The sequence below is a fragment of the Eleutherodactylus coqui genome, chromosome 11 (assembly GCF_035609145.1).
Source record: "Eleutherodactylus coqui strain aEleCoq1 chromosome 11, aEleCoq1.hap1, whole genome shotgun sequence".
Taxonomy (NCBI): Eukaryota; Metazoa; Chordata; class Amphibia; order Anura; family Eleutherodactylidae; genus Eleutherodactylus; species Eleutherodactylus coqui.
In genome coordinates, this window is record NC_089847.1 from 75,004,092 (window position 1) to 75,022,409 (window position 18,318).

At 47.3% G+C, this 18,318-nt stretch overlaps 2 protein-coding genes across 6 annotated transcripts in view; both read left to right on the top strand.

Moving 5' to 3' along the window:
- Positions 1-18,318, top strand: part of VRK3 (VRK serine/threonine kinase 3) — a 128,902-nt gene that overhangs the window by 19,282 nt on the left and 91,302 nt on the right. For 2 of the 4 annotated variants that reach the window (XM_066582644.1, XM_066582643.1), the window contains exons 2-3: positions 6,946-7,088; positions 7,316-7,435. In XM_066582644.1, coding sequence (XP_066438741.1) covers positions 6,947-7,088; positions 7,316-7,435 — 262 coding nt within the window. In that variant the 5' untranslated portion in view covers position 6,946. Of the gene's footprint in view, positions 1-2,811; positions 2,836-2,876; positions 3,002-6,945; positions 7,089-7,315; positions 7,436-18,318 lie in introns of those variants that run through there. The other 2 variants (XM_066582645.1, XM_066582641.1) reach the window with 2 other exon arrangements.
- LOC136581946 (lamina-associated polypeptide 2, isoforms alpha/zeta-like) lies at positions 8,373-13,411 on the top strand. 2 transcript variants are annotated; one of them, XM_066582646.1, is made up of 2 exons: positions 8,373-10,294; positions 12,921-13,411. In XM_066582646.1, exons 1-2 carry the CDS (start codon positions 9,610-9,612, stop codon positions 12,947-12,949), a joined length of 714 nt encoding a protein of 237 aa, XP_066438743.1. In that variant the 5' UTR covers positions 8,373-9,609; the 3' UTR covers positions 12,950-13,411. The 2 variants fall into 2 exon arrangements, 1 of the variants encoding a protein (XP_066438743.1); XR_010787109.1 differs by lacking the exon at positions 8,373-10,294 and adding an exon at positions 11,755-12,227.

Here is an 18,318-nt window from a genome sequence, read left to right on the forward strand (position 1 = left end):
GTGTCTATCAACATGGCACAGCTTGGCAATCTTTGCCCACTCTACCTTACAATAGGACTCCAAATCTGTCAGATTGTAAGGGCATCATGTGTATACCGCCCTCTTCAGGTCAACCCAAAGATTTTCAATAGGATTTAGGTCTGGGCTTCGGCTGCGCCATTCCAAAATGTCATAGTTTTTTGATGAAGCCATTCTTTTGGTGATTTGGAGGTATGCTTTGGGTCACGGTCCTGCTGAAAGGTGAAATTGCTCTTCAGCTTCTTTTGCAGAGGCCTTAAGGTTTTGTGCCAAAATGGACTGATAATTAGAACTGTTCATAATTCCCTCCACCTTGACTTAGGGTGCCTGGCCACAGGCGTTTTTTTAATTGCGTTAATACCTTTTATAATTATGGCCAAAAAGTTTAACCTTGGTCTCATCAGACTTAACTAGAGATGAGCGAGTATACTCGCTAAGGCAAACTACTCGAGCGATTAGTGCCTTATTCGAGTACCTGCCCGCTCGTCTCTAAAGATTCGGCTGCCGGCGGGGAGGAACGGAGGGGAGATCTCTCTCTTTCCCCTGCTCCCCCCCTGCTCACCGCCGCAACTCACCTCTCACCCCCGCCGGCAGCCGAATCTTTAGAGACGAGTGGGCAGGTACTCGAATAAGGCACTACTCGCTCGAGTAGTTTGCCTTAGCGAGTATGCTCACTCATCTCTAGACTTAAAGCGTTCTCCCAGATAGTTTTGGCAGACTCGATGTAGGTTTTGGCAAAACATTGCCGGGCTTGGATGTTTTTCTAGGTTAGAAAAGGCTTCTCTCTTGTCCCCCTCCCCCATAGTCCAGACGCATGAAGAATATGGGTGATGGATTTCACATGCACTACACAACCAGTACTTGCCAGAAATCCCTGTAGCTCCTTTAATTTAGCTGTAGGTCTCTTGCCAGCCCCCCTGGACCAATTTTACTCTGGTGGTTTCATAATATTTGAGGGACGTCCAGTTCCTTGTAATAGAGCGCTGCGGAATAAGTTGGTTCTATACAAATAAAGATTATTATTAGAGAACAACAAAAAATGTGTGACCCATATGACAGTTATTGACAGTGATTCTGATTTACCCCATATAAGGTTCAGCTGTTCTAGGAGGATTTTCCTGACATTTTCCTACTTGCATATTTCAGTAAAATCCATAAAGAGCTACAACACATCAAAGGGATCTGATCCTTGAAGGGTATCAGTCAGGAGTCTGTATAGGCTCTCCTCTAAAGCCATGCCAGTCATCCTCTGCAGCTGGGGACCAAGTCAGTAATTATAGAGGCAAAGCGTATGGAAACAGCCATTAAAATGCAAGGTCCCCAACATGTTTCACAACTAACGCAGCGTCCTCATGGGAGACCTACTGGGGCTATAAGCAGGGACATAACTAAAAGCTCAGTGGTCCGGGTGCAAAAGGTTAGCTCGGGCCCCCCACACCTGTACCCATACCTAAACCGCGCTACATGACTCATCTTCTGGACTACGTGAACATTTTTCTGTAGCCCCTTAGGCCAGGCTCTCACGAGTACATGCATGTGTTGCGCGATAATTAGCAGGCAATCAAATACATTGCCATTCGTAGTTCTGCTCACATTTGCGAGTAGGAATTGTATAAAACGCGAGTGTAAAAAAAAAACCGCAGCATGTTCTATTTTGCGCTTTAATTATGTGCGGGAGCGAGCCCATTGTTATCTACAGGGGTCTAATCAATGCCACCCATCCGTAATTGCATTGCGTACAGGCGGCATTTATATACAGCATTACGAAGCGATGGCGCTGGAAATATAAACGAAAAAACCGAGGTGGACTGCGCATGACAGGCTATACCAGCAGGGTCCATATAACTATATACAAGAAGAGCTGCATAACGTATACCAGCTGTGCATATCTAATTATATACAGGACGTACCCAGGTTATACCAGCCTGGGCCATAGCACTATATACAGGGAGATGTATATAAATCTACTGTATACAGTGATATTGAAATATAAGTCCTACCAAACGTACCAAGAGCCTGGAGATTTCAGGGGGGTGGGACACAGTAAGCGGTCCTTGGTCATGTGATGTAACAGTTAAAAAAACTGAAAATGAGAGATACTGTCTGCAGAGGGGAGAAATAGGTGAACAATGTAAGCTATATGACCAACCAGGAGAGCTCTGCAGTTGCCAATCAGACTTGTGAAGCAACTCATTGGACAAAGGGCAGAAAATTCCTGGTGGAACCGGAGTGAATCGCTGGACCCACCTACCACAGTTTCTTTCTATTATTCCTTTGTCCAAGTGCATCAGGCCGCATTCACAGAGGTGGGTTGGATTCCGCATGCAGAATCCCGCGGCGGAATCCGGCCCTGGCAGCAGCAGGACTAAGAATCAGCGATCTTTCTGCAGTGTTAATTCCGAAAAGGCTCCGGATCGGATGGCTTCCATTAATTTCAATGGAAGCTGTCCATGCGGAATTCACGCAAAAATGAGCATGCTGCAATTTTTCATCCGTGAGCGGAAACCGCAATTGGTTTCCACTTGTGTGCATTAAGAATCACTTTTGCATAGCATGCGATGGGCGGTGTTTGCTGCAGAATCTAGAGGTGGTCGCCCACTCCGGATTCTGCAATTCAAATCCGTGTGCATTCATCCTTATTCGGAGAGGTTATAGGCCGCCTGTTCCAGCCCCATATGTAGTCCCGGATGTTAAGGGAGGATTTGTCCCAAAGCACTGCCAGTGCTAGAGAGTGGAGGGAAGGAATTTCAGCTGACACTGCACCCATTCTGACATCTAGTTGACTGGGTAGCCTGAGGAGGAAGCTGTTAAGGAAAGGTAACCCGTCCTCCAGGAGCAGAAGGGGAGGGGGGGGTAGCTGCTGAACCAGAAGGAAGGAGCTGAGTAGGTGAGCGGTGCAGAGAAGAAGCAAACTGAGGAGTGGAGGGCAGAGAGCAGGCACAGGGAGGGAGAGAAGGACTTGAAAGCAACAAACGGGAGACAGGTAGGTAAGCTAATTGTGGGGCAGACAATGGGGACTAAAAGTGTTAGCTTTTGGCGTGATTTTTTATTAGAGACACTCACTCTGCTAAATGGCTTGCATTATTAAATAGATGGGTGGCTGGCACTACCATGTAGCTATTAATAGTGCCATGATTTTGTCCAACAGTGGCCACCTGCAGACGGCCGGGTCGGATTCCGCTGCGAGAATTCTTGCAGCGGGATCCGACCCGCACCCCTGCAGGGACCAGTGTGGCTCTCGCCTTCTCCCGCAGCTCCGGCTCTGTAATCTGCTGCTCAGCCGGCGCATGCGCAGAGCGGAGCCGGGCGCCGAGAGAGACATTTCTGTGCGGGCCTCTGAGAGACCCGCACAGAAATACAACATGACGCAATTTGTTTTTCGCGTGTATTTTCACACAGACGAATCGTGGCCGTCTGCATAAGATTGCGTTTTGTAATGCAATCCTATGCAGGTGGGCAGGGGCGGAAATGCTGCGGGAAATCCTGTCGCAGAATTTCCGCCTGTGTGCAGGGGGCCAGTGTCAGTCAAAAAGTTGCACTTGCCCATTAAAGAGTAACTAAACTTTTAAAGCAATTTTGGCATGTCAGAATCTTTGGTGGATGATGAGTGCTGAAATTCCCAGATTTGCTGAAATGCATTGGCAGAAGATGATTTTTTTTAAGGCCCGCAGGAGTTTTTTTAGTTTTTTTTTCAGTTTGTGTTGCCACATTTGGAGAGCTTAAACCAGCGGCATAGCTTTGTAGCTATGGCCCTGCTGACTTGTTCACTGACTTTTTTAAATTTTTTGGTTACCGTATATCTAGAGATGAGCGAGCACGCTCAGTAAATGAAGGCAGATACTCAAGCGAGCATCGCTCTTCTCAAGTAACTGCATACTTATCCGAGCAAATGTGGGGGGGGGGGAGGGGGGAGTGAGAGAGATCTCATCTCTAGTTATATCCCCTCCATTCTTCTGCACAAGTATCATTAGTTTTGTCTCCAGAAGCTGTAAATGTATCATGTGGGCGATCTCTTCTGCTTATTGTCATTGGGTGACATCAGATTTCATTGACATTAAACAGTAGAAACCCTCCACTTGATAGATTGCAAACTCCATGAGTCGAAAATAACGAGAGCAAGTGCTGGGAGAATGGGGTTGCTTGGGGGCAAAAAATAGAAAAAAGATCCCTGTGATGGCTGGCTCACTGAAATGAGGACATGACAGATCCTCTTTAACTTTTAGTAACGTTGGGCAGCAGTCACAAAATAAATTCAATCTTTAGTGCAACAAAACATTTCTTAGTTCAGGCCTAATGGACAACTGTGTCTTACCATTTAAGCCTCATGTCCACTTGCACACACAGATTCCACTGGTGAGTCCCACAGCGGAATCCCTGCTTGCCCGCGGACATTGGGAGAAAAATAGGTTTTCTTACCGTTCCGGCTCCCGTGCGGATCTCATCTTCTTGCTTCAGCACGTCGGATACGTCCGGACATGCCGGACGCATGCACAGTGCCTTTTTTTCCCCTTTAATGTCCTGCTCTCCCTCGGAATCCGCGTCATAGCCAAAATGACAGCTGTGGCTGTGCCGCAGATATGACGGCTTCCATTGTCTTCAATGGAAACCATCCCGCGGAATCTGCGGCCGAAATAGAGCATGCTGTGACTTTCTCCCGCAGCGTGTAACCCGCAGGCGGGGGGAAAATTGCATCTGCATGCTTTTAGATCGTTTGCGGATGCTAATACATCCCTATGGGCGGCTTTGATTTGCTGGTCTCACATGCTTTTAGATCGTTTGCGGATGCTAATACATCCCTATGGGCGGCTTTGATTTGCTGGTCTCCTGCGCGGATTCCGCAAATCAATAGGATGCTGTCCCTATAATGTGATACTCTTTGTGAAGCGTAAACACGGTAAGTGTTTACATGGCCCAATAATGAGGAATAACAGAGGAAAATACTCATTATTATTGTTTCGGTAATACAAGGGGTGTGACCAATTAAAGCAAAAGTTGCTGCTGCGCCAGTGGTGTGCCGCTGATGTTTGATGTGTGTAACTGCTGTATGTGGGCTGGAGAGGTTAGTGTAACAGGGTTGCTTTTTAATCATAGTCTGGCCCCTCTAGAGTCCCATCTTGAGCACATGTTGAAGTGGCGCACGGAGGATTAAAAATTGATTTACATGTCTTGCTAATGATATAAGCAACCAAAAAGATAAAGTATATTGCCCTCTCCCCTGATCCTACATAGCACTAGCAGCAATGTTTGTCAATGCAGAACTGCTTGCAGACTCCCTTTAACCCCTTAAAGCTCCAGGACGTACATTTACATCATGGAGTTTTGGGGTTTGTATGCATCAGGATTAAATCCTGCTCCATACTATGTTGGTGTCAGCCTTCTTTGACAACTGACACCTGCCTGCTAAAGCCATGATTGGTGATCATGCTAAGCGACTCATGAGTGTTCACCCTTTAAAATTCCTTGATCAGAGTTCAGACCTCCCTCGCGATGAGATCGTAGGGTGCCATTCGGTTGCCGTGGCCTGGCTTAATTGACTGCCTGTCAGTTCGCAGTATAATGTAATACTCTGATATTACATTATACTTCAGGAGCGATTAGACAATTGCAAATTCAAGTTACTCCCTTATGGGGAATAAGAAAAAAAAAATGGTAAAAATACGTTCTTTAAAAGGTTTTACTAATTATAAAAAAAATGTAAAAAAAAACCACTTCACATATTTATAATAAAAATGAAACCCCTATTCGGTATCACTGCATCTGTAAAAGACTGATCTATCAAAGTAACACATTATTCATCTCGCGTGGTGAACATCAACAGAACAAAAAAATACACAAAGTTGCAATTGAGCTTTTTTGCTCACCTAGTCTCCAAGTAAAACTTTATAAAAAGCCATCAAAAAGTTATATGTACTCCAAAATGGTATCAATACAAAAATACAGGACGTGCTGGAAAAAAAACAAAAAAACAAGCCCTTGCATAACTATGTCGATGGAAACAATAAGTTTTTTTTTTTTTTTCAAAGGTTGATAGTAGTTGCTGCAGTGTGAACTCTGTAGAAACAACCCCCACCCAAAGGAAATGCAGCCAAACTGCATTTTTCTTTCCCATATTACTCCACTTTTGATACGTTTTTCTATGGTACACTAAATAGTAGCATTGAAAAATAAAGCCTGCGCACAGCTATATTATGGATAGTGGGGAGGAAAAAATGAAAAGAAAAGAGGGCTTTAGGACTCCTTCACACGGGCGAAACGGCATCGCAGCGAAAAAAAATCGCAGCAATATCGCATCACTGCATCATGCGATATCACTGCGTCTTCTCGCAGCAATACCGCGATTTTGTAGCACTACAAAGCCGCCTGTAATGCTACAAAGTTGTGTGACTTGGTATCATCACACGTGACGATTTTCAGGGGAGGTGGGGCTTGAAATATAAGCCCTACCCCAAAAATAAGCTGTAACTGAAGAAAATTTTTTTTGAAAAAGTATACATCACCTGTCCCGCGCGATCTAGGGCACCGCAGCAGCTTCTCCCCCGGTCTCCGCACTGATCATCTTCGGACCAAGGATTGAAAAATCCCCGCCTCCTGGAAGCGCTGGCTGTGATTGGCTGACGCATAGCCAGTGCTCGATGAATGGCTGTGATTTCTCAGCTCCCCTAAGCAGGAGATGCGGTGTGTTCCTGAAAGACTGTGCTGACGAGGCGCTTCCAGCTTTAAAACTACCCGATTCGCACGGACACAGCTCATAGACATGTATTAACATAGCCTGTTCCTCCTTCTTGATAGGACATGCGATAGGCTAGAATGCTGTAGAGAAAACTGGCAAATAGCTGGTGATGGCAGCGTTGTGGTGCGGTCCTGGCAGAGGGAGAGTATACAACTTTTTCCCAAAGAATCATTTGTTTCCATTTTCTTTATTTGCAGAATGATTATATGTTTTTGCCCTCAATGTGGGAAGAAAGCAGAGGAGGAGTTCAAGTTTTGCCCAGGTTGCGGATTAGAATTTCCTAGAGATGAAGCTACAGAATCTGAGGCTAGTTCTGTCGATAAGCATACCCCTCAGCGAGGTATATTTGTGTCGTTCTGTTACATAACTGTTTACTAAATTACCTGTATGTTACATTTTACCACTGTTAACTCTACTTGAATCCATTTCAATAGAAATTTTAGTAAAGTTTGAGACCGTATTTCGGCAAAAATATTTATCAAAGTCTTGCGTAAGAGTATTACGTGTGCAGCCCTTTAATTTTTTGTAACGATAACTCTTACTGTCTACATCTTTACTTCCATATAGGCATCAGAACACCACGTATATATTCTCCAAGAAATGTTTCTACTCAGAATGCTGCAAGTTATAGTCCTTCAACTAAAGTAGCCAAAAGCAAGGAATTACCGAGTTGTTCTCCTAAATCTTGTAAGATTTGCTTATTTAATTATTTGACGTCTACAAGTCCAGCCTAAACTTCTAGTTGTTTACTTGGTTACACATTTTCTATGTTTCTTTTTTGTTTTGTAATATGACTTGGATATTGAGCAATGCAACATCAGATAAGGGTGGTTTCACATTGTTGAGAATTTGTTTGTGTTGGAACCTCCGGTCGGAAGGTTCCATCGCAGATTCGGCACAAAATACTGAAAGAAAAAGCGCTGCATGTAGCGTTTCTTCCAGCTAACAGCTGAGCAGAAAGCAAACTGACCCCATTGTAGTCAATGGGATCCATTTGGCATGGATCGGTTCTGTCCTAAGACAGAGCTGTTCGGCCACAGGGAATTTCCTTTCCTGCTCCCTGAACAGAGCAGGAAAGCGGAACCCCCGACGACAGGTGCAGTCTTGCCCGCGCCTCTGCCCCATTGGGTGAAGCAGCAGCAGAAGTCGACCAGAACCCTCTCTGCAAACCCCAAACTACCAGTATGCCCATTACAACCAGACACCAATGACCTAAGGCTTTGGCCAGCACTGTCCTATGTATTATCTAGCAGGCAAATTGAAGGCCCCACAAAAAGAGATGCCAAGAAATGGTTCCACTAATTCAGAACATCACCATGCAACAGGCTAAGACGGTATCGGACTTCTCTGAAGTTATTTCTGATATACCGCTGTGGTACAATCAATACTTTTCTTCCCTCCTTGCACACTGTCCACTCTGCAGTTCTTGATATCGTATGATGATCAAAGTGTGACAGATTTATATATACAAGACTCATTAATGTTTTTTCAGAATTCCAATCTACAAATGAGATGCCTAGAACCCAGTTCTTTAGGTATCTGCAGATTTAACATGTTCTACAATTTCAATTTTCTAACATGAGCAAAGTTTTAGGAATCTCTGTTTCCAGAGCGTCATCCCGACGGCCCCATTACATATGGAGGTTGCCCTCTGACCCAGGTAGGGACAGGAAGAGTTTAAAAGCACCTCCCTTTCCACCCGTGCTTCAGTGTCTTCCTGTCCCTACGGTGGGACAGAGGAGCAGCTCCAGAGCTGCAGGAGATAGGAAGCTGCGGAGGCAAGAAGACTTACCGCAAAGAAATACTTACCGCACGCTGTGCGGCCCCCCTGGAGGGGTAGAGGTCGGGGCCGCACACTCAAGAGTCCCTGCATCCCCGACCTGCGCCGCCGACGGAGCCGTCAGTCGCCTAGTAGCGCTGGTCTCCCTCGCGCGGATCGCATGTTCGGGCCGCCGCTGCTGTGATGGGATAGTTCCTCCTGGCAGGGGAACGGCAGCGGCGGCCTCCCTGGACCTCGGGCGCATAGCGGTGACGTCATCCGGCGTGGTGACGTCACGCGCACAACGTAGGGGGCGTGGCTACCGGCGAAAACCCGGAAATGGCGCCAAATTCGAAAATCCTCCCCATAAAAGCAGGCTAAACTCCATGGAGGTTCCTGCTGACTGCCAGACAAGTGTATGTGAGTATGTCTACCCGCGACAGCTCAGCACGTGAGGGAGAGATTGACACCCTACCAACTGTAAGTAGGCTATACGCCAAAACATGCGCAAATGGTCACTTGTACAGCGGATGCATATATGTTCCCTTTCTTGTCTCCCCTCTCCCCCACTTTCATGGGTAGATGGATAAGGAGGGTCCAAAGAAAATGGACCCGAGGAAAAAATCGAAAAAATGCGTCCTCTGCAACAAAAGGCTCGAGGAGAGCTATAAAAAACCCCTATGCGAGGAGTGAGTGTATTACCGCAAGTAATGCTCCTGAATCCAACGCTTGCACTGCTATAACAGTGAATTGCTCTGCCTTCACAGATGCACGGGGAAAATTCTCGCAGAGGAGAAAGCAGCATTCAAATCCGATATCCGCTGCATGATAAGGGAAGAGCTGCAGGCTTCCATGGCGTCCCTTCCCCAGGCCCAGCCAGGTCCGTCACGGGTCCCTAAAAGACCTAGACAGACCGAGTCGGCGAGTTCGATCTCCGGTGAATCGCTGGAGCTCCTATCCGAAGGGGAATTAGAGGACCCACCGGTTCCCATAGAAGACGAGAAGAAATATTACTTCTCATCAAACGACATTGCGCACCTCATCAAGGCGGTGAGGGAAACAATGCAAATTGAGGAAGATAACCCGCCGAGAACAATCCAGGATGAGATGTTTGGCGGCCTCCGATCTAGAAGAAAGATCATGTTCCCAGTCAACCAGGGACGTCCGCCTGTACAGGGAAACCCCCAAGGTGGACATCCAGATCGCAAAAGTGGCCAAGAAGACCCTCTTGCCCTTCGAGGACACCTCCCAGCTATCCGATCCGATGGATAAAAAAATCGACGGATTAATGAAGAAAGCCTGGGAGGCAACATCCCTCACCATCGAGGCTAACATAGCCTCAACCTCAGTGGCTAGATCCATGACGCTCTGGCTAAACAGGCTAGAAGCCTCCATAAAGGATCGGGCCCCCAGAGAGGAGTTGGCCAGCTGTCTCCCCCTCTTAAAAATGGCTACCGCCTTCCTGGCTGACGCATCAGCGGAGACGGTAAGATACGGGGCAAAAACCGGAGTCCTCAGCAACTCAGCGAGAAGGGCACTATGGCTGAAGACTTGGGCCGCAGACATTACATCCAAAAATAAGCTCTGCGCCATCCCCTTCCAAGGGGAATATATGTTTGGGCCCGTCCTGGACAAAATCCTGGAAAAAGTCGGCGACAAGAGTAAAACCCTGCCTGACAGACAACCTTTCAGGAAACCATCCTTCCCGAAGAGGACGCGCCAGCCTCCTCCCGAAGTTAAAGGGAAAGGGAAGACTGGAAGATGGTCGTACCCCAAGGGAGGTCGGGGTAAGGAAGTCCAACCCTCCCCTGAACAAACAGGGGGTAGATTAGCGGGCTATCTAAGCCAGTGGCAAGGGGTAACGTCTAACCCCTGGGTACTCCGAATAATCGAAGTAGGGTACCAAATTGAATTCCACTCGCTACCCCCTAGGAGATTCCTTATAACCTCCCCGGGGTCCCTACAGGAACAAGGGAACCTCATAAAAGGCGTTCAGGAACTTAAGGACCTAGGGGTCATTGCGCAAGTCCCCGATCACGAAAGGGGTGAGGGATTCTATTCCCCCCTATTTCTAATAAAAAAACCGAATGGTTCCATTAGGACTATATTTAATCTTAAAGCCCTAAATAAATTTATCTCGTACAAAAAATTCAAGATGGAAACAGTAAGATCCATCGTCCCACTAATAGATCGAGATAGTGTAATGTGCACCATAGATCTTAAAGATGCATATTACCATGTCCCAATAACGGCAGCCCATCACAAGTACCTGAGGTTTGCTCTGCGGGAGGGAGACAAGATCCAACATTACCAATTCACGGCCCTTCCATTCGGAATCTCCACCGCCCCTCGGGTATTCACGAAAATCGTAATAGAGATGGTAGCCTACTTCAGGCGGAATCAGATCCGCATATTTCCGTATCTGGATGACTTTTTGTTGGTGTCAAGGACGGAAAAGACCATGCGTATAGACCTATCCATGGTCTTATCCACCCTAAACAGTTTAGGGTGGATAGTTAACAAGCAGAAGTCCGACTTGAACCCTGGTACACAAAAGGTGTACCTGGGAGTATTACTAGACTCCCACATCCAGGAATCCCGGCTTCCATCATCTAGGAAGGAAGACCTCACCCAAAGAGTAAAATCCTTCTGTCAGACTACGGCGGTTTCCATTAGAGAAACAATGAAGGTGCTGGGCATCCTGACGGCTTGCATTCAGATAGTCCCATGGGCACAAGCCCATACCCGGCAATTACAAGGATTTATCCTTGCCAACTGGGACAAACGGCAGACATCCCTGGATAAGAAGGTGAGCCTGTCCGTCCGAGTCAAAGAGTCCCTACGCTGGTGGACCTCACAGAGGAACCTAAGCAAAGGTACCTCTTGGTCACAAGAATCTACCGTACCCATCACAACAGATGCCAGCAAAACGGGATGGGGAGCCCAAGTAGCCGACCAAAATCTACAGGGGATTTGGGACCCCCAAGTAGCTAAACGCTCATCCAATTTCAGAGAACTAAGGGCAATCTGGGAAGCCCTTCAGGCGGCAGAACCCCTTATAAAAGGAAGGCATGTCAAAATCCTAACCGATAATATGACAGCTCTGTCATTTGTTCGTCACCAGGGGGGAACGCGACACCCGCACCTGCAACGACTGGCAACAGAGATACTCCGCTGGGCGGAATCCAACGTGCTGTCCCTCTCAGCGATCCACTTAAAAGGGTCCACAAACGTCGCTGCCGACTTCCTGAGCAGACAGAGCATCCATCCAGGAGAATGGGGACTGAATCAGCGAGTCTTCGACCAACTAATCTGCCAGTGGGGAGAACCGCAGATAGACCTGTTCGCCACGAAGAGAAATTCAAAGTGCCAGGACTTTTACTCGCTGAACCCCAGAGACAATCCACGCGGGGTAGACGCCCTGTCCCAAAGCTGGGACATGGACCTAGCCTACGCCTTTCCTCCCTTCCCACTGATCCCCCGCACCCTCAGGAAAATCCAAACCAGCCGGGCGTCAGTCATACTAGTTGCCCCTATGTGGGACAAAAGGCCCTGGTATCCCCTGCTAAAAGCCTTGGCGATCCGGGGTCCATTCCTACTACCAGCCGTAGAAGATCTTCTCCTCCAGGGCCCACTAACATACCCAGGGGTCGAGAAATTGAAGCTAGCAGCATGGATGCTGAAAGCATGATACTGCGTGGGAAGGGACTCTCCCATAATGTAATTACTACCCTAACAAAAAGCCGTAAACCTATCACGATAGCTATCTACGATAGGATATGGAAAAAATTCACAGAGTTCTGTAAAATAGAGCCAGGGAAAATCCCAGGAATTGACATTCCCGTAATCCTGGAATTTTTGCAGGCAGGCCTAGAAAAAGGCCTTAGTCCTAGAACCCTTAAAGTCCATACAGCAGCACTAGGGTCCTATCTAGATTTTCCCTTGGCAGAACACCGCTGGGTGCGTAGGTTTCTCAAAGGGGCAGAACGGCTTCGACCCTTTGTTAGAGAAACCTTTCCTACCTGGGACCTAAATATAGTCTTAACTAGCTTTTGCCAATCCCCCTTCGAACCCCTCTCACAACTCTCCTTGAGGCTGCTCACACTAAAAGTTACCCTTTTTGCCATAACATCGGCTCGGAGAATAGGGGAATTGCAAGCATTACATTGTATTGAACCATACATGGTAATACAAGACGACAGGATTACCTTCAAACTAGACCCAGCCTTCCTTCCGAAGGTAGTGTCAAAATTTCATAGGGAGCAGACGATCACTCTGCCCTCCTTCTGTCAAAATCCCCGTAACGAGAAAGAGAGAGAATTTCATAACCTAGACGTTAGGAGAGCTGTTCTAGCGTACCTAGAGGCCACCCGCTCTTTCCGTAAAAATAATAACCTCTTCATTCAATTTCAGGGGCTGGCAAAAGGAAAGACGGCAACTAAGAGCACCATCGCGAGGTGGATCAAGACCGCCATCCAAGAGGCATATAAAGCCAGGGGTCTCGACCCTCCGGGAAAAATTAGAGCTCACTCCACTCGCTCTCTTTCCTCCTCTTGGGCAGAAAAAGGCCAGGCGTCTGCCGAGCAGATCTGCAAGGCGGCGACCTGGTCGAGTATACATACATTTACCCGACATTACAGGGTTAACGTCCAGTCGGACAAAGACCTGAGTTACGGACGTAAAGTCCTTCAGGCAGTGGTCCCACCCTAGGGCCACGTATAATTTGGTATACTCCATATGTAATGGGGCCGTCGGGATGACGCTCTGGAAAGACACGGATTACTTACCGGTAGTCCCTTTTCCAGGAGTCATCACGACGGCCCATAGTTCCCTCCCCTTTAAGAATAATTTATGTTCTTTAAATGTAAATATGACCGAATAAAGGTAAAATTTGGTTTAGTAAACATTGTCCACCGTAATGATTTATAAGTCACTGAAGCACGGGTGGAAAGGGAGGTGCTTTTAAACTCTTCCTGTCCCTACCTGGGTCAGAGGGCAACCTCCATATGTAATGGGGCCGTCGTGATGACTCCTGGAAAAGGGACTACCGGTAAGTAATCCGTGTCTTTCTCGTCTGTATCATTGGGGGACACAGCCTTGACTAGCTTAAGCTACTGCCACTAGGAGGTGGAAACTAAACAGAAAAAAGTGTGAGCACTTCCCACTAGCTATAATTTCTCTGCAGGCACCAAGCGAATAAGTTTTAGCTTAGTGCTTATAGAAGGTAGCCCTTTGTCGCTGGTCTTTTAATACCATTCGGATACAGGGGGGCAGGACTCTCTGTGTTACTCCGCTGAGAAGGGTGAACAGAACAAAGTTAAACGCTCCGTTGACTGTCCTGACCTCAGAAAAAAAGGCAAGCACTAACCTGCGCATGACCCGCCACCCATATTGCCCCCCTTTTACCACAGTGCAACCTTCCTTGCTAAAAGCAGATTGGCGCAACGAGCGGGACACTGCTGCAATTGTGAAGCGCCCCTTCCCTAGCCACAAAGGGTAAGTATCACTACTACTCAGTAAGAAGGTAAGGATCAGTCATCTTCCCCATCAGCCGCTACAACCACCATCATTCCCACAGCTGAAGCACAGGGCTGTGTCCCGGCAGCAAAAAGGGAGGAGGGGTAGTGGGTAAGTCCATACCTCCCTGGCTCCTGAGCTCCCCTTCTGCGGCAATCTTGTTCATGGTTCCCCTTTGGGGCTTATGTCTCTTCTGCCAGCAGGGGCTCCACGGGACCCCCGAACCATGAAGCTGGTAGAGGGAAACTACAGGTCTCAGCAGACACTCTTTCCACCCCCACCCCCCCCCAGGCAACTGGCTGATCACAGGCCGCTTTTTCACCGCAACAGCGCTGGCTTGGCGATGACGTCCAGCTGGATGTGTGCTGCGTGACTGTTTCCTGTGGGTGGGCAGTTTCTCCGTCCCGCGTTTGGGGTCTCTGTCAGTACCTACGTCCAGCATTGGCCTAGGCCTGCTGCACTGTGTTGCAAACGGGGCAGGGGACGTAGCGGAGGATATAGTTTGTTCGCAGGATACCAGCTAGGACCTTAATTTAGTTCCCGGCTTTTAGTCTGTTTTTTTTTGTTTTTTTTATATCATCGTCGCCTACTGCCACCCCATATCCACCCAAGATGTTTTCAAAACACTTTCTCCCCTCATGAGTACTTTAATGATATGTTGACCATGGGAAGGAATATTCCTGACAAGCGTTTCACTATGCATAAGCACTTAGATATGTATCTGCTTTCAGAGAAGTTCGTGAAAAAATGGTCAGTTTCACACTGGTATTAGAATTGCCTATGGTGGATGTCTCATCTTTTCATGACGTTTGTGACAGGAAGATCGAATCCCAAGCTCAATCCTCTTTTGAGGCAGTGGGTTGGGCTCTCAGGACAGTTTTTGCCTCTACCTGGATCAGTAAGGCCACTTCCGAATGGGCCAAGCAATTGGCAGATATTGTACATCAGACAGGTTGGGTGGGGAAGTTTATCTCTGAAGCCTCCTTGGACGTGGCCAGACTCTTAGTTCGCACCTCGGCAGCTTTGATAGCCACTTGCCGCACATTTTGGCTAACCTTCTGAGATGCTGATGCTTCCTCCAAAAGGTTGCTAACAAATATTCTCTTTGTTGGCGCAAGACTATTTGCTGCTCACCTGAATGAGATCATCTCTGATCCCCATGGTAGGAATTGGTTCCATCTACCAAACAACCGACCCAGACGGTCAATAGCTGCACAGGGGAAAATAACTCAAGTTCGTTCCTTTTACTGTTCCAGTCCCTGGTCCTCGGATGATAAAAAAGCGTTACAAGATCAAAAGCGAAGGCCCTCCTTTAAATCGGAGCCCTCTTGGCATCCACTGCCACAATCCTCCACTAAATCTTCTGTTTGATGGGTGGCCCACCCACTCGATTTTTTTTTTTTTCCAGGGAGAAGGGGAAGGGGTGGGGGGTGGCGACTTGGCTCACCCATGTCCCAGACTCCTAGGTTCGGGAGGTTGTCTCTTTGGGCTACACAATAGAACTTTCTGCCAAACCTCTCGATCATTTTCTCGGTGCAGGAATTTTAAAGTCTCCTCAAAAGGCCAGGTCCTTAGTTCAGGTGATACACAGCATATCTTCTCAGGGCGTCATGGTTTTGGTCCCCCCTTCTCAACGATTTGTAGGCTTTTGTTCCAACCTATTTCTGGTTTTCAAGGAGGATGGGTCTATCACGCCTGTTCTGGACTTGAAGAACTTGAATCAGTACATTAAGCTTCGACATTTCTGCATGGAGTCACAGAGGTCTGCCATTGTATCCATAGAGCCGGGAAAGTTTCTTGCAACTATCGACATCAAGGATGCTTATCTCCACATTTCTATCTGGCAAGCGCACCAGTGCTTTCGCTAATTTGCAATTTGGTTTGATTACTATCAGTTCATGTCTCTTCCATTCGGACTGGCCATGGCTACTCGATTATTTAGAAAGATTTTGGTGTCTGAGATGGCTGTTCTCCACTAGAGAAGTGGCATTACCTCCAGAAGCAGATACGCTCTCTACAAACTCAGCTGTCACTCCGTTGATGGCTGGGCTCCCCACAGACCCAGCTAGAGCGCTCCTTTCTGACCCTCCCATGGCAAGTACTTACCACAGATGCCAGCCTCTCAGGCTAGGGAGGCATGTTGCAGAATCTCACAGTGCAGGATACGTGGACCAAACAGCAGTCCATTCTGCCGATTAAAAGTATTGCAACTTCGGGCCTTTCTCTTGTCACTCCATCATTTTGCATCCCAGCCGATTTTGGGTCCAAACAGATAACACGACAAACGCCGTGTACATAAATCATCAAGGCAGAATCTGCGGCACAAGGTTCATGGCGGAAGTGGGGAAAATATTAACCTGAGCTGAGATGCACCTGCCGATACTCCTTGGAGGTTCACATACTGGGATAGCCATCTCATCCATGAAACAGTTGATCTGAGAGAATGGGAGCTACATTCCGAAGTATTTCGGACAATATGTCAAAGGTGGGGCCATCCAGACTTTAACTTGATGGTATCCATGATCAATTACAAGCTTCCAACCTTTGTGGCTTGGTCTCAGGGCCCTCAAGATTGAGCAGTTGACACAATTGTAATCCCTTGGATGGGCTTTTGGTTCCCATAACCTCCCACCCCATCCTTCCACTTTCACAGCCCCAAATTGGCCCTGCCAAGCGTGGAACGTGGATCTCGTCAAACTGCTAGTTGACTTTCTGTGGTGCGTCCCTCTTCAAAACTATCTTCTCTTACAGGGATGCGTCTTACACTCAAGTTTATCCACGCTGCATTAAATGACATGGCGTTAAGAGACAGTGGGTTTGTGGAGACGGTCTTTCAAACCATGTTGAAGGCTAGAAAGCCTTCCTCCTTTCAGGTTTATCATTGCATTTGGAAGAGCTTCACAAGTCAAGTGACGCAATACTGAATGAGGAAAGTTGGTAGGTAGGGTAAGAATTGAAAATGCTCAAATCTTATTCACATGCGACAGAAAACATCCTCAGCATGAATTTACTTGTAGTGCCAATTTAAAATCTGATCAGGTTAACTGACTATGTAGATTTTCAATGCAGATTTCACCCTGTGCATTGTGAGGGGTGATATCTGCAACAGATCCAGATCCATGGCATTCATGCTGTAAAAAAAAAAAAACATTTGTTGTGGTTTCTATCATTCTGGATTTTCTGCCCATTCGATGGGGATTTTAAATTGTGAGAAATCGGCAGCAAATACGCCTCATTTCACTCTATCTTTTAGATTGGAAATTCAGCATTTTGTGATGTCCACGGTTTTCAGAATAAAAGCAATTATTGACTTTAAGGTAGAATACGATTCCATCATTTCCATAAAACAGAGCAGAACAAAAATACACAATATGCTTCACCTGAAACTGCAAATTTTACAGTTCTGTGAAGAAATATCACCTGCAGTTCTGCAGCGTCTTCACGAAGACTGGGTTAAATGTTTCACCATGTGTATTCTGCTGAATGATAGACATATCGAGCTCATAATGTAAAGCAGTGTTTCTCAACTCCAGTCCTCAGCCCCCCCCCCCCCCCCCCCAACAGGTCATCTTCTCAGGATATCCTATAGAGAGAACACCTGTGGCAATGTCTGAGGCAGCGACCATAATTACATCACCTGTGCGACACGTAGGAAATCATTAAAACATGACCTGTTGGTGGGGGGGCGTGAGGGCTGGAGTTGAGAAACACTGATGTAACGCAAGTTGTGAAACTTTGCCCTCCCTTAAAGGGGTTGTCTCGCGCCGAAACGTTTTTTTTGTTTTTTTTTCCATAGGCCCCCCGTTCGGCGCAGGACAACCCCAAGGGATGTGTTAAAAAAAATATACATATTACTTACCCGAATCCCCGCTCTGTGACGTCTTCCTTCTTCCTTCTTCTTCCTTCACCAAGATGGCCTCCGGGATCTTCACCCACGATGCACCGCGGGTCCTTTCCCATGGTGCACCGTGGGCTCTGTGCGGTCCATTGCCGATTCCAGCCTCCTGATTGGCTGGAATCGGCACACATGACGGGGCGGAGCTACGCGATGACGCATAGAAGGGGGCAGAGCCAGAATGCCGCTCGTGCCGGACTGAGCAGAAGGGGAGAAGACCGCACAGCGCAAGCGCGTCTAAAAAAGCAAGAAGACAGCGAAATTAGACGGAGCCATGGAGACGGGGACGCCAGCAACGGAGCAGGTAAGGGAATAACTTCTGTATGGCTCATATTTAATGCACGATGTATATTACAAAGTGCATTAATATGGCCATACAGAAGTGTATAACCCCACTTG